Here is a 14,327-nt window from a genome sequence, read left to right as displayed (position 1 = left end):
TCTTTAAACTTGCATTCTACTGAATTCCTATAGGGGGAGACTCCTTAAGCAGCATTCTATCTGAGCTCCAGTGGTGTGTGTGTGTGGGGGGGGGGGCTATCTTAAACTTGCAATTCTATCGAATTCATAGGGGGAGCACTCCTTAAGCAGACATTCTATTGAGCTCAGTGTGTGTGTGTGTGGTGTGCGAGGGGGGGGCTCTTTAAACCTGCATTCTATCTGAATTCCTGTAGGGGGAGACTCCTAAAGCAGCATCTAATCTGAGCTCCAGTGTGTGTGGGTGTGGGGGGGCTCTTTAAACCTGCATTCTATCTGAATTCTGTAGGGGGAGACTCCTTAAAGCAGCATTCTATCTGAGCTCCAGTGATTGGTGTGTGTGGGGGGGGCCTCTTTAAACTTGCATTCTATCGAATTCGATAGGGGGAGACTCCTTAAAGCAGCATTCATATCTGTGCTCATACACCTCCCGCCTTGACTACTGTAACTCTCTCTTTTGGCTTTCCTGTAAACATCCCTCCATAACTTCAACTTCTTCAGAATCAGCAGATCGTGTGTCATCACCAGAAACCCCGTCTTCTCATATGTCACCCGGTCCTTCAGCAGCTCCATTGGTTTCCAGTCAGAATACAATATAAAATCCTTATCCATACTTTCAGAGACCGTCATGACCTTGCTCCCATATTCTACTGAACTCATTCACATCGCAGTCCCTCCCGCTCCTCAGATCCTCCTCCTCCATCCACATCGCGGGCCCCAGCCTGACTTGTCACCAGTGGGGATCCGAAGCCTTCTACTCCCCAGCTCGGGAACTCACTCCCACCTGACCTCCGCAATACGACTCTTCCCCTCTGTTCAAAACTAGGACTCAAACCCATCTGTTCCAGTCGCTTATTTCATATTACTTTTATTTTTGTGCTTGTTTTAACTGTTTACAAACTGTTTGTTTATCTGTCTTTGTTGTCTGTAAAGCGAGTGCTTAGAAAGCGCTGCTGTAATAAAATGTATTATTATTATTAGCGGTTGCTAAAGGAAGTCTGCTTCTGACGAAGTCTATGAGAAAGTGACCCACTATTACCTCAGTAAACATTTTCATTATGAGTGTAGTCTCAATCACTAGATTTCCTGCAACACAGAATGATTTTCATTTTTTAAATTATGATTTTAAATGGAGTGTGTAAAGCAGGGGGTTGTTTTAGGTCTGTGGCTATAATGGAAAGGCAAGTGAAAGTGTGTAACCTCCACTCCTCCCTCACTCCAACCTCACTCCTACCCTCTCCTCTACCTCTCTCCCTCCCTCCTCCACCTCTATCTCGCCTCTTCACTCCCACTAAACCTACTCCTCCCTCTCTCCTCCCTCTTCCTCCTCTCTCCTTCCCAACTCCCACTACTCCTCCTCTTCCCCCTTCTCCTCCTCCCCTCCTCCCTCTCTCCTCCCTCACTCCAACCTCTCTCCTCCCTCTCTCCTCCCTCTCTCCTTCCTCTCTCCTCCCTCACTCCACCCTCTCGTCTAAAATCTTCACATCCCCAACCAGGATAGCTGCGCCCGTAACAGCAAACTCAACGACTCAGCAGATCTCCACAAACCAATGGGTGACGTCACACATGCACTGTCCATTGATATCATACAGTCTATGATTCAAACTACTGATCCACTTGTGCTTTAATGCACAATTACGCTTCCAGCACTAAAAGCTATAAAAAGTAATATGTACTATGTCTAAAAATGGCATGGTTATGTATACAGTTTAGTTGTGTGCATTATCCCAAATGTTTCCAACAATGTGTAAAACCCAAAGAAATCTGTAATTTGAATCAATGACACCCAGGCCGTGTTGTTTTGGTGGCGTCATATAACCTTTGCTCCCTATCCTAGTTGCTCTAAAATCATTGACACAAAAAACACAAATAGGAATCTAAATTGAGTAAAAGTAATGATAAAGAGCATGGTAAATCACAATAAGTCATAATAAAAACGGTTGTGGCCATTACAACATTAACATGGCCACAAATATGTAAAAAAACAAACAGCAATATAAACAAGGAGATGAAGAATAGTTGATCAAAGGTCTACAGTGATCAGCAGAGTTCAGCCCTTCTTGGGATACAAGTCTAAATTAAAGATATACAGTGGTGCTCAAAAGTTTACATACACATGCTTAAGTTGACTAAAAAGAGATAAAAAAATCATGTTTTGGAAATATTTTAATACCTAAATTAAAAAATGAGGTAAAATCCAACCTTTAAGGACACCAATTCTTTGTGAATGAATAACGTATTGTAAATAAATAAATGTTCTTATTAAAAACAGGGGTCATAAGTATACATACCCCTATGTAAATTCCCATAGAGGCAGGCAGATTTTTATTATTAAGGCAGTTATTTCCTGGATCAGGATATTATGCATCCTGATAAAGTTCCCTTGGCCTTTAGAATATAAATAGCCCCACATCATCACATACTCTTCACCATGCTTAGAGATAGGCATGGTTTTATTTCAGTTAGACTAATACCTGGTTTGATTTGCATTGAGAGATGATTTATAGAAAGTATCCCATGCCTATCTCTAAGCATGGTGAAGAGTATGTGAGGATGTGGGGCTATTTTATTCTAAAGGCCAAGGGAACTTTATCAGGATGCATAATATCCTGAATCCAGGAAATAACTGGCCTTTATAATAAAAAATCTGCCTGCCTCTATGGGAATTTAACATAGGGGTATGTATACTTATGACCCCTGTATTTTAAATAAGAACATTTATTATTACAATACGGTATTCATTCACAAAGAAAATTGGTGTCCTTAAGGTGGATTTTACCTCATTTTTTTAATTTAGGTATTAAAATAAATTTCCCAAAACATGATTTTTTTATTCCTCTTTTAGTCAACTTAAGCATGTGTATGTAAAATTTTGAGCACCACTGTATTTTATACAATAGTATCCAGAATACATTCATACATTGATATATATTGATATATTGATTATATTGTAATCTGGGCACACATTAGGCTAATGATAATGCAGCAACAACTCACTTAAATATTGAACACTTTGCATTCACTAGAATAATAAATTTCAATTTGAATGGAAAACATCCTCCTGAGACTTGAAATACTTGCTTAAAGTACTCATATTTTGCTCATTGTATTTAGAAGTTATATCAGAATAGGTTTACATGGTTTAATAAAAAAAACATTTTTGTTTTCTACACAATGCTGCAGCTCCTCTTTCCCCCTGTGTGTTGAGTTCTCTGTTTTAGCTACAGAGGAGACATCACACTTCGTACTATCTTTGTTGGGAGTGGCACGTGCGCAGTACCTAAGGACTACTAGCCAGTCAAGAGCAGAGTATGAGGGCCCTGACAGTACCTAGGTAAGACTACTAGCCAGTCAGAAGCAGAGTATGAGGGCCATGCAGTACCTAGGTAAGGACTACTAGCCAGTCAGAAGCAGAGTATGAGGGGTGCCCTGAGGAGTAACTAGGTAAGGACTACTAGCCAGTCAGAAGCAAGAAGTATGAGGGCCCTGGACAGTACCTAGGTAAGGACTAATAGCCAGTCAGAAGCAGAGTATGGGGTCTGACAGTACCTAGGTAAGGACTACTAGCCAGTCAGAAGCAGAGTATGGGCCCGACAGTACCTAGGTAAGGACTACTAGCCAGTCAGAAGCAGAAGAGTAGTGAGGCCCTGACAGTACCTAGGTAAGGAATACTAGCCAGTCAGACAGAGTATGAGGGCGTGCCTGAGAGTACCTAGGTAAGGACTACTAGCCAGTCAGAAGCAGAGTATGAGGGCCCTGACAGTACCTAGGTAAGGACTACTAGCCGTCAGAAGCAGAGTATGAGGGTCCTGACAGTACCAGGTAAGGCTACTAGCCAGTCAGAAGCAGAGTATGAGGGCCCTGACAGTAACTAGGTAAGGACTACTAGCCAGTCAGAAGCAGAGTATGAGGCGTGCCCTGACAGTACCTAGGTAAGGACTACTAGCCAGTCAGAAGCAGAGTATGAGGGCCCTGACAGTACCTAGGTAAGGACTACTAGCCAGTCAGAAGCAGAGTATGAGGGTCCTGACAGTACCAGGTAAGGACTACTAGCCAGTCAGAAGCAGAGTATGAGGGCCTGACAGTACCTAGGTAAGGACTACTAGCCAGTAGCAGAAGCAGAGTATGAGGGCTGCCCGAGAGTACCTAGGTAAGGACTACTAGCCAGTCAGAAGCAGAGTATGAGGGTCCTGACAGTACTAGGTAAGGACTACTAGCCAGTCAGAAGCAGAGTATGAGGCCCTGACAGTACCTAGGTAAGGACTACTAGCCAGTCAGAATCAGAGTAAGAGGGTCTGACAGTACCTAGGTAAGGACTACTAGCCAGTCAGAAGCAGCAGAGTATGAGGGCCCTGACATAGTACCTAGTAAGGAATAGGCAGTCAGAAGCAGAGTATGAGGGGCCTGACAGTACCTAGGTAAGGACTACTAGCCAGTCAGGAGCAGAGGTATGAGGGGACCTGACAGTACCTAGGTAAGGACTACTAGCCAGTCAGGAGTAGAGGATGAGGACCTGACAGTCCCTAGGTAAGGACTACTAGCCAGTCAGGAGTAGAGGATGAGGACCCTGACAGTCCCTAGGTAAGGACTACTAGCCAGTCAGAAGCAGAGCATGAGGGTCCTGACAGTACCTAGGTAAGGACTACTAGCCAGTCAGGAGCAGATTATGAGGGAGAGACTTTGGGCTTGCACAAAAAAAGATATATAACAATATAAGAGAAAGGGAAAAAGCCAAAAAGCATATAATGAACACTTTAAATACTCTGTTGATGAGTTAACCAGCCCTAATCAGCTTTTTTTCTGCCTTTCATAAGTTAAGATAGCTCTGTAAACGTATCGTTAGCTGCTTGTTTGATGACATTCGGTCCGGTGTGAATTAACTGGCCCTCGGGTGGTGGTTTTCCCCAGACTCTGGCACTGTGGCCGCCTTCATCTTGGTTATACGGTGCATGGTGCTGCTCTTCATTGACTGGCGCAGGGAGGACAAGCGACTGCGGAAACCCTCTCCAGAGAAAAAATAAAGCATCGGGTCGAAGCAGGAATTGGCAGCGGCCAGGCTCAGCGTCACCACAACGGACTTCTGCATGGCGATCTTCTCAGAACAGGTGCTGTCAGTCCGGGACAGGAAGTTCAGGTGGATGGTGCGCTGCACGTGGTACGGCATGAAGCTGATCAGGAAGGTCAGCAGGACGATGACGATCATTCGGATGGCTTTGGTGCCTGTGCCCCGCTGGCGGCGGGCAGCGTTAGTGCGGGACAGCAGGGCGCGGACTATGCCAGCGTAGCAGAGCAGGATGATCAGGAAGGGCAGGGCAAAGCCTACCACCACAGACAAATAGTTCAGCACGACTATTTTCTGCACACCGGCACCTTGTGGAGGCTCAAAGCACTTGGTTTTATTTGTGACCGGGTCAAAATGCTGGCCGGACATCAGGAAGGGTGAGGACGAAAGACAGGTAAACACCCAGACACCCACACACACCAGACGAGCACGGTTTTCTGTGACCAGCTGCAAGTTCTTTACAGGAAAGACAATGGCCAAGAAGCGTGTGATGGACATGACAGCCATGAAGTAAATACTGCAGTAGAGGTTCACGTAGAGGGCGTAGGAGCTGATGCGACACATGAAATCGCCCTGGTCCCACTGGCCCTTTTTCACATAGTAGATAACTCTCAGTGGCAGCGTCATGACACACAGCAGGTCAGACACCGCCAGGTTCAGCATGTAGACATGGAAGGGGGAGCTCTGGCTGTACGTTCTGATCAGCACCACCAGGGCCAAACCGTTCCCGACCAGGCCGAACACAGTGATGAGGGAGTAGGCCGTGGAGTAAACCTGGTTACGGAAGTCATCAATGGAGGAACAGTCAGCGTTGCTCTCCACGCTGTCTGTCACGTTCACGTACTCCATTTGTGGCCACACCAGCAGCTGTAGAGACACGTAGAAACAACACGGTGATGTGTGCATAAAAAAAACATGCATGCGAGACAAAAACACCTGTAGAGGGCCTGCAGAGTGTGATGAGATGATGTGAAGTGATTACAAAGGTCTAGTGTGGACTGACCATGGGATGCAATGACCCTGATGAGGTGCTATGGTAGAGTGTGTGCAATGGTGGTAGTGCAAAAGTAAACACGCAGGGATTGAACAGTGCAATAGCTTATTATTAAATGTTAACAGAGCAATATATAACAGGGAATAAGTTATAAGATGTTATGTCCAGTCCAGATTGTGTAGAAGGGCTAATGTAGCCTATAAAACAGTCAGGTGTATAGCAGACAAAGTGATATAATGGTAGGGGCTAAGAGAGACAGGCTCATGCTGAAAAGTCCATTTCTCCCCTCCCGGTTTGTGTGGTATTGAAGAGCTGGATGACCCTGGGGACAAAGGACCTATCAACCTGTCTGTTGAGCATGACAGTGACAGAAGTCTGCCCCTGGACATGCTCCTCTGCTGTCCCTGATCGCCAGCGTCCTACTCATGGTCCGTTTCTCTGCGGTTGCTGTGATCTCAGTCCCAACAACAGAGCCAGCTTTTCTTTTCAGCCCATTCAGTCGCCCAGCGTCTGTCTTCTTAACGCTGCATCCCCAGCACACCACAGCATCAGACAGGACGCTTTTGCAATGACTGACATGAAACGTCTGTGGTGTCTGAACAGCAATGCTGGCTGATGTGTTGATAAGGAAGCCGCTTGAAACGGTCTTTGAGATTTTCAGCATCACTTTACAAGCTCTGCAGAAGCTCGGAGAGTGTCTCCGCTACATGTACACACTCTGCCTTTCAATATCTTAGAAGCACTTTATGTAGGATATGCTTAGGTCACATGCCAGGTCACATACAGGTTTGCTACATGGCCATAGTAAAGGTCACATGGTGGATAACATCTTCATCCACTCATCACTTTTTCACATAAACATCCCTTTCAAAGTTTACTCTATGTTACCACTAACATGTAAATCATTATCAACAGTGATTCGTTTGAACAGAACCGAAGAACCGAGAAGCTTACTGCAGATGCTGAATGACCCCAGCCCCCCCCAGAAAGTAAAGCTGACTCGGACCTCTCTGATACAACTAGGATGTGGCAGATTGCTTCAGAGATGGACGCTAGTTTCTACCCCTCCGGAGGAAATGCAGAAAGATAGATATGAGTTGTTAAACTTGACCTTGTTATAATGTTTACTCATTACTTAGAATGTTAGAATTTATGTTATTTCATCATTAGGTTAGTGTAATATAACATATCTAGATGCATAGTTAATACTTTGTGAATGGTTAGTAGCATTTGTTTGAATGGGTATTATAATTAGTTACAACTACTGCTTATAGTATTTGGTTAATGATTAATATGTGGCTTGTAAAGCATTGAGTCACATTCCTTTGGCCCTATTAAATATTACTTGGATGATATTTAAAGATGTGATTATTGATAATGTGCACACAGATTATAGCTATCCAAATAATGTTTATGTATGCTTTACAAAGTATTTATTAACCATTAACAAGGCAATTGAATCAGCTCCTATTCTATATTAGCCAGCCAAATAATGGTTATTGACAGCATACATATGATTTTTTATCATTAGCAATTACTTGATAAAATATATAACATGTTATGTGTTCAAAAATAAACTTGAAATTGTACAATGATAGCATTGCAAATAATACGCAAATATTATTATTGATCATGTCATTGTTTGCTAACAGTAAAATAACTATTAAGTAAAGTTAAATTTATAAATGGAACATTCATAAGTGATGGTTGATATTACGTGTTATCACTTCATGTAAGTCGTGTCTTTTCCTGCTGTAAAGACAATTTTGAGCTATGCTGTATATCATATTGTTCCTGATAAATTTAGTTTATTTCACTCCCTGTGTACCTGTACATGAGGCGATAAACAATAAAGTAACCTGCGTATGTGTCATATTTACTGGCAGCTTCAATTGAAAAATGCAAATGCACATTTTAAGTTTTTTCTGGCTGCCATTGATAAAAAAAACCGGATCAAGTGAAGCAGAACGTTGCACGTGACTGTAAACCTGTTTATTGGTGTAGATGTGATGCACAGTTTGCGTAGGGAGTAACTTTATTGGATGTTATCAGATCATGTCATTATATTTATATATAACATTAATATTTAAAGCATGCTCCTGTACAATCTGAAAATGTGCCCAAACACTGGATGTAACATGTTGCATTACAGCCACATGCTGTAATTGTAATTATCTGTCAGTTACTTCCCCTCAACAAAAGTGAAAACCTCTCTGATTTAGCAATAGTATGTGTGATAGTTGTGAAATGTGGCTCCAGCAAGGTGTCCTACCTTAGCGCTGACCTCCTGTTCTGAGCCGTGCAGCCAGTCTGTTGGTTCTTCTCTCCTGGTTGACGTCCTGGTTGACAGCAGCTCTGCTTCAGTGTGTGTCTCCTCCGCCTCTCTGACTCGTCTGCCAGATGTCGTAGCAGTGGTGGGTGGAGGACGCTGCAGCAGGTGGCTGCTTTCTAACAGCCTCAGTTGCTGGAAAGCTTTTCAAAGTAGGACTGGCCTGTGTCACGTTTTGTGCAGCTCAACACCATCAAGCCCAATGACATCTTCAACCATGCAGGCGCACATTCAGGGTAAATGGAAAAAGAATTGAAAAGTGCATTATTAATCCTAGTGCATTAAAACAGTTCCTTTAATTCAACTTTAGTCATATTCTTACTGTTACTTTTACAGACACCTAGAGGCCTGTCTTTGCCCTGAACATACCTCATCTGTCATTCTACCTCATAGACAGATGCATGTTTATGTAATACATAAGCTATTGGATTGTTCAATGTGTAATGTGTGCAATACGTAGGTTGTGCAATATCTCATTGTGCAAGGGTTGTGTTACACTTATTGCAGAGAATGCAGCCGACAGTAATGAAAAACAGACGTTGGAAGAAGGAGTTAGGCACCTGTCTGCTGTACATGGGAGCATGTGTTGTGTTGCATGAGAGTAGGTGTTTAGAGAGGCTTATTTCCTGTATTTTGCGTTGTCTTTGCAAAGCTGCAGAACAGACAGAGTCCAAAAAAATTTCCCTTCGAGGACAAAGTTTATCTTGTCTTACATCTCATCTTATCTTACAGTGACTTGACACGTAAATAAAAGTCTTCCTTATGCACCATCTCATATTTCTGTGTAATTTGCTTGTGTAAGCTTGTTTGACCAGTTGTACTGTAACTGTGTGTGTATTCTTAAAGTACTCTTATGACATGACAAATATTAACTTTATTCACGTTGACGAATGTGTCAAAGATACACGGGTCAAACAAACCAAAGCCAGTTGGCTGATAATGGAAGACTTCTGTTTATTCCATGGCATTTCCGTTGTTTGTTGCTAATGAGTTTACAGCTGGTAAATAGACTGTGGAAATGGGCACTCGGTTTTGCAGTTGAAAGGCCTTGTGTGGTGGAAGGGACGGCTAATTCATTTGTAACTCATTTAGTTGCACCAGCCATGATAAACATTCAGACCCACTGTCGTCTGTTCCACCGCTGTCTATGCATCATCAGAGAATTAGTACTCTATTAGCTTGCTGGTGCATTAAGTGCACTATCAAGCTAGAATGACAGGGGCAGAAAGCTGTGATAAGTGTTTTGACCCTTCTGAGAGATGTTGAAAGTGCATTTGTACTTTCTGAGCCATCCCATTTGAAGTGCTCTGAAGTGGCAAGCTGAGGCCCGGAGGCACAATGCTTTCATTTCTCCACCCACATTTTCATTTTCGGCGTATGACTTGACTGGGATGTGTGACCTCAGTGGTCAATGATTGCACAGACATTCAAGTATTCTTGTTGGCAAGAGCTAATCTCCTCTTTCACTGCGCTTAACCGGACATCAAACATTGCAAGGAAACTGCATTCGTTAACAAGTTCATCAGTATTTATAACAAATCACACAGCAAATTCAAATAAGATTGCACAGATTACAGCTAAGAGTACCAGCTGTCTGCATCTACAGGTGCTAGACAACACATGGTGGTTGAGTTGAGTGGAGTTTCATGAGCTGTGGCTGCTTTGTGGATCTAAGTTGTAACGATCTGCAAAATCCAATAATGTGGGTGGGCTGTCAAAACGCTTAATAGACTAATAAAGTCATCATAGCGGGCAACATCCAGTTTTTATCGTTAGTGGATTTTCTCTATGTACTCTTGATTGATTGATGCTTTTACAGCAACTGACCACAATGGCTTATTCTGTTTTTGTTAAGTCAAATCTGCATCTTCAGGAAATTTGCTACTGTTTGTAAAGGAGCTCAAGTGTGGTTCTTTTAGTCAAGATGTAGGTTTTTGTGTTTCCATTGTTACACAAATTGTAGCAAATCAGGTAATTTAGGTGCACCGGTTAGCAAGTGTATTTGTATAAAACCGAAGCACAGGCACACTTACCTAAAATGTAGCCAATATTTTTATAGCAGCAGAAGAATGACAGGGAAGGGGGGGGATGAGGTGATGACACACAGCAAAGGCATGCAAGTTGGATTCAGACCCAGGCCTCTGCCAAGGACTCAGCCTCCATGGGGCGCATGCTATACCAGGTGAGCTAGAGGTAGAACTATTTGCAATGGGTGGGTGGGACGCTGGTGAGGGATCACGGCCTTCTCGTTGCATTGAGGACTCTTTCTGGTTGGTTTGTTGTGACAAGATGGGTACAGATGTTAGATATAGAATGGGGCTGAGAAAATTGGTCAGATTTAGTCGATATGGATGTAAGTGCTAGACACACTGGGCTGGCCCTTCACTGCACCAATAAGAGACCTTAAAAAAATGATGAGAAAATGGGAAAATCAAACAAAAAAGCGACATGGTGGAGTAAGATGCTGCTGCACACCGTCCTAAAAAAGGAGGCTGCGATGAACAAAAAGTGTGTGACGTCAACAACTGATTGTGGTTTGCATGCTATCTCTTACTGACTACCCCTTGTTTTTTTTTTCAACTCACAGTCTTTCCCTGAGCTTAATCATGACCATGATCGTTCCTCAGCCATGTTGTTGTAGTTGCCTGTTCTTAATTTAAACCTGCATTTTGACTTAATGTAACTTAACCATAGAGGTGGTAGATCGGAAAGCACTCAAAAGATAGCCTGGAAATCTAGACCCAAATCTGAAAGATTAAGGGTCTGGCATTGAGTAATGAAATTTGTTCACATCAATCAATCAATACTTGCTCTCAGGCTTTATTAGAATCAATCAATTCAACAGACAGGCAGGATTTGAATGCAGTCTAACAAGAAGCTAGCCTGGAAATCCAGACCCAAATCCGAAGGATTAAGGGTCTGGCATTGAGTAATGAAAGTTGTCCAACTCGAGGGGCGGCACCAAGCGTGCATTTGAAAATCTCACTGCACGTAATTGGATAACACTACGACCAATCACAACAACGTACAGGGTGCCGTATCCAGAGCCCCGTACGCTTAGCTACCAGCGGAGCTAACAGCTAGATTAGACTGTTTTTATCCGTTCAGCTTGCCTCTGGCCCCGCCCACATCAGAAACACCGATGTGATTGGTGCCGCTGGCCTCTGGCCCCGCCTATATCAGATACAACGATGTGATTGGTGCAGTTTGCCTCTGGCCCCGCCTATATCAGATACACCGATGTGATTGGTGCGGCTTGCCTCTGTCCCGCCTCTGGCCATTACTCGATGCCAGAGTAACTCGATGAGCAAATTGAAATTGTGCTCTTGTGAGAACTCTGATTTCCAGGGAACTGACACATCCCTATGCTATCATTTAGACCCGAGTGCGTGTTACATTTCTGTTTACTGGATCAGATGCCCTGCATATTTGAGCGCCTCTGCTCTCCTTTCATGGAAGTGAGAGCAGCTGTTTCCATTGAGCTAACACACATCCCTCACACCGTGTGACTAATTTCAATATTTGTATATTCTTTACACTCCTGGGAAGTTGTTAAGCTCCCCACTGCTGTTCGCCTGAACTACTTGTAAAGCACAGTTTAGTTTAGTGAATGTATCACAATGTAACAGACAGAGTTATTGAGTTGATTAAAAACAAAAAAACTTCTTAGAGTCAAAGACTATTAATATCTGGGTGGTCTGCTTACACTGAGATCTGTTGCAAGTCAAACGGTCCTTTTTGTTGCTCTGAGAGAGTTGGCAATGCCCTGCAGACGAAGATGTTTATATAGGTCACAGCCTCTGAAATGTACCATTCATCTCAGCAGTTTCACAAAGTGGCTCATAGACAGGACTTCAACGTGCCGTCGAAGGGAAACAAACAAACTTCTTAACCTTTTGTGGTTTCCTATTTGCTGACAGTACATGTATGGGTTGATTGTACAGATACTGTTTTACACATCCTGGATGATTTAGGTGGGTATAAAAAGCAGTAGCTACATCTGACATGTATGCAAAGTTAATATTATATATAATAGAATAGCCCTCTATTGGTTTATTTTACAAAAACACAATTAAAGCCATTATTCAGTCATGGTGCAGCATCTCTGTACTTGATTAAAAAAAATACAGTATATTTGTGGTTTAATGAGATTTTCTGTAAAGTTTCATATTTCCATTCACCAAAGGAATTGCCTACCCAGCACACAGACATGGCTGAGTGTGTACAAACACGCACACGCAGATAAATCTATTTGACAGTGTGAAGACAAAGAAATGTATTTATGGTCCCTAAGAGCACGTGTTGACAATGCATCCCATGTATCTGATGATGAGCACTTAATAAAGCACTCACCATTTTGAGATTCAAAAAGTTCATTGTCATACGCACAGTTCTGTCAGGTCTATTAAGTCAAGAACAACGCAGACAATGGAAATGCGTCAGGAAATTTTACTCTACTCAGAGGAGGACAGTGGCAGCAGCATTAGGGGACGCTCACACAGCTTCAGACTGGGAGGGCTACACTATTCGACTAGATTAGATTAGATAGATTACATACTACTTTATTCATACAACAATGGGCAAATCCCCTTGTTACAGCAGCATTTTTCTACAGTAAAAAACCACAAACCAACAGACAATGTGCAAAAAGTACTGAATGAATGTAAAGTGTAAAGTGACATTATATAAAAAGATAATGTTAAGTAAAGTTAGGGGACCATAGTTTAAAATATTGCAATGTAAGTGAACAGGTGACGTGAAATTAAATAGAATAATATGTAATTAAATAATATGGCAGAAGTATGTCACCATAGTATAAATGATATTGAGTCTAACCATAGTATACATGAGTACTTTGAATGAAAAAAAATATAAATACAGATAATAAGAATATACATAGAGCCATAGTGAGTGGTGGGTAATTAAAACAGGAAGAGAAACTACAACATTATCAGGTGGTGCAGGTGTTGTAGATTCTGTCTGCAACCTCCTTCTTTCACCGAGGGGGGGGGCGGTCTACTGCTGAAGGAGCTGCTCAAGGTTCCCACAGTGTCATGTAGGGGGTGGGAGGTGTTGGCCATGATGGATGTCAGCTTAGCTAACATCCTTCTCTCCCATATTCTCCCATATGAGCAGAGCGACAACTATACCATAGAAGCATATGTCACGTTATACCCGTTAAGGTGGAGCTGGGGAGGAGGGGGGGCTGCAGAGATGCGAGCAGAGAGCAGTTAGGAGCTAACTAAAGTAGCTTTAAGTTGGGGGCCCTGTTTGAGTGTAGTCATTTGTAGCCTGCCAGAACTGATGCTGACTCAATTTAAGACAACTTACACCATGCATTGAAAAGCTTGCTTTGCTAGTCTTCCTTACACAATGAATAAAAGACAAAAGTAATGAATTGTTTGAAAAAGAGATAAAAAAATGGAGAAACTGAAATGTATGAAGTGCACTGTGCCTAGACAGCTCAGTGTGTGGTGTGAGAAGAGTTTAGGAGGGGAAGATGGAGTGTGTGTGGTCAGATAATGCTGTTCAGGAGTCTGATGTCCTGTGGATAGAAGCTGTTTGTGAGTCTTGTTGGTCGGGGGGGTGGATGGCTCAAACAACACAGGACTTTCAGCCCAGAGACCGGGGATTGACCACATGTTGCAGTTCCTTTCCATGTTATTCTCTTCCTAACCACAACTGTCCCGATGTTGTTTCACTGGAATTACGTCACGATAAAATACCATGGTATTGTGTGCAAAGCACCAGTCAATTTAAGTGCATGCTTACAATTTTCCCATGAAAAACAGTGAAAACCAGACATTTTATCATTACTTTATGGCAGGATTAGCTGGGAGACTTCTTCTAGACCAGGGCCACTTGTGGAATACCAGCACAACAGGGACAGGAAGTAGTTCTTTTGG

The 14,327-nt window shown here is 42.8% G+C and overlaps 1 protein-coding gene and 1 long non-coding RNA gene across 2 annotated transcripts in view; one reads left to right on the top strand and one right to left on the bottom strand.

Moving 5' to 3' along the window:
• Nucleotides 1–1,807, top strand: part of LOC116697200 (uncharacterized) — an 8,219-nt gene extending 6,412 nt beyond the window's left edge. The window contains exon 3 of the long non-coding RNA XR_004333963.1: nucleotides 1,797–1,807. This is a non-coding gene — a long non-coding RNA (uncharacterized LOC116697200). The remainder of the gene's footprint in view (nucleotides 1–1,796) is intronic.
• Nucleotides 1,808–4,706: 2,899 nt separating this feature from the next.
• Nucleotides 4,707–8,660, bottom strand: cysltr1 (cysteinyl leukotriene receptor 1; the record flags this gene model as incomplete). Its single annotated transcript, XM_032528512.1, is given in 2 exon segments — nucleotides 4,707–5,965; nucleotides 8,365–8,660. A coding segment is annotated over 1 exon segment (1,035 nt). The 5' UTR covers nucleotides 5,948–5,965; nucleotides 8,365–8,660.
• Between the last annotated feature and the right edge of the window lie 5,667 nt (nucleotides 8,661–14,327).

The sequence above is a fragment of the Etheostoma spectabile genome, chromosome 10, assembly GCF_008692095.1.
Source record: "Etheostoma spectabile isolate EspeVRDwgs_2016 chromosome 10, UIUC_Espe_1.0, whole genome shotgun sequence".
NCBI lineage: Eukaryota > Metazoa > Chordata > Actinopteri > Perciformes > Percidae > Etheostoma > Etheostoma spectabile.
The sequence above is the reverse complement of the archived record's forward strand: the minus strand, read 5'-3'. Positions and strand labels throughout refer to the sequence as shown.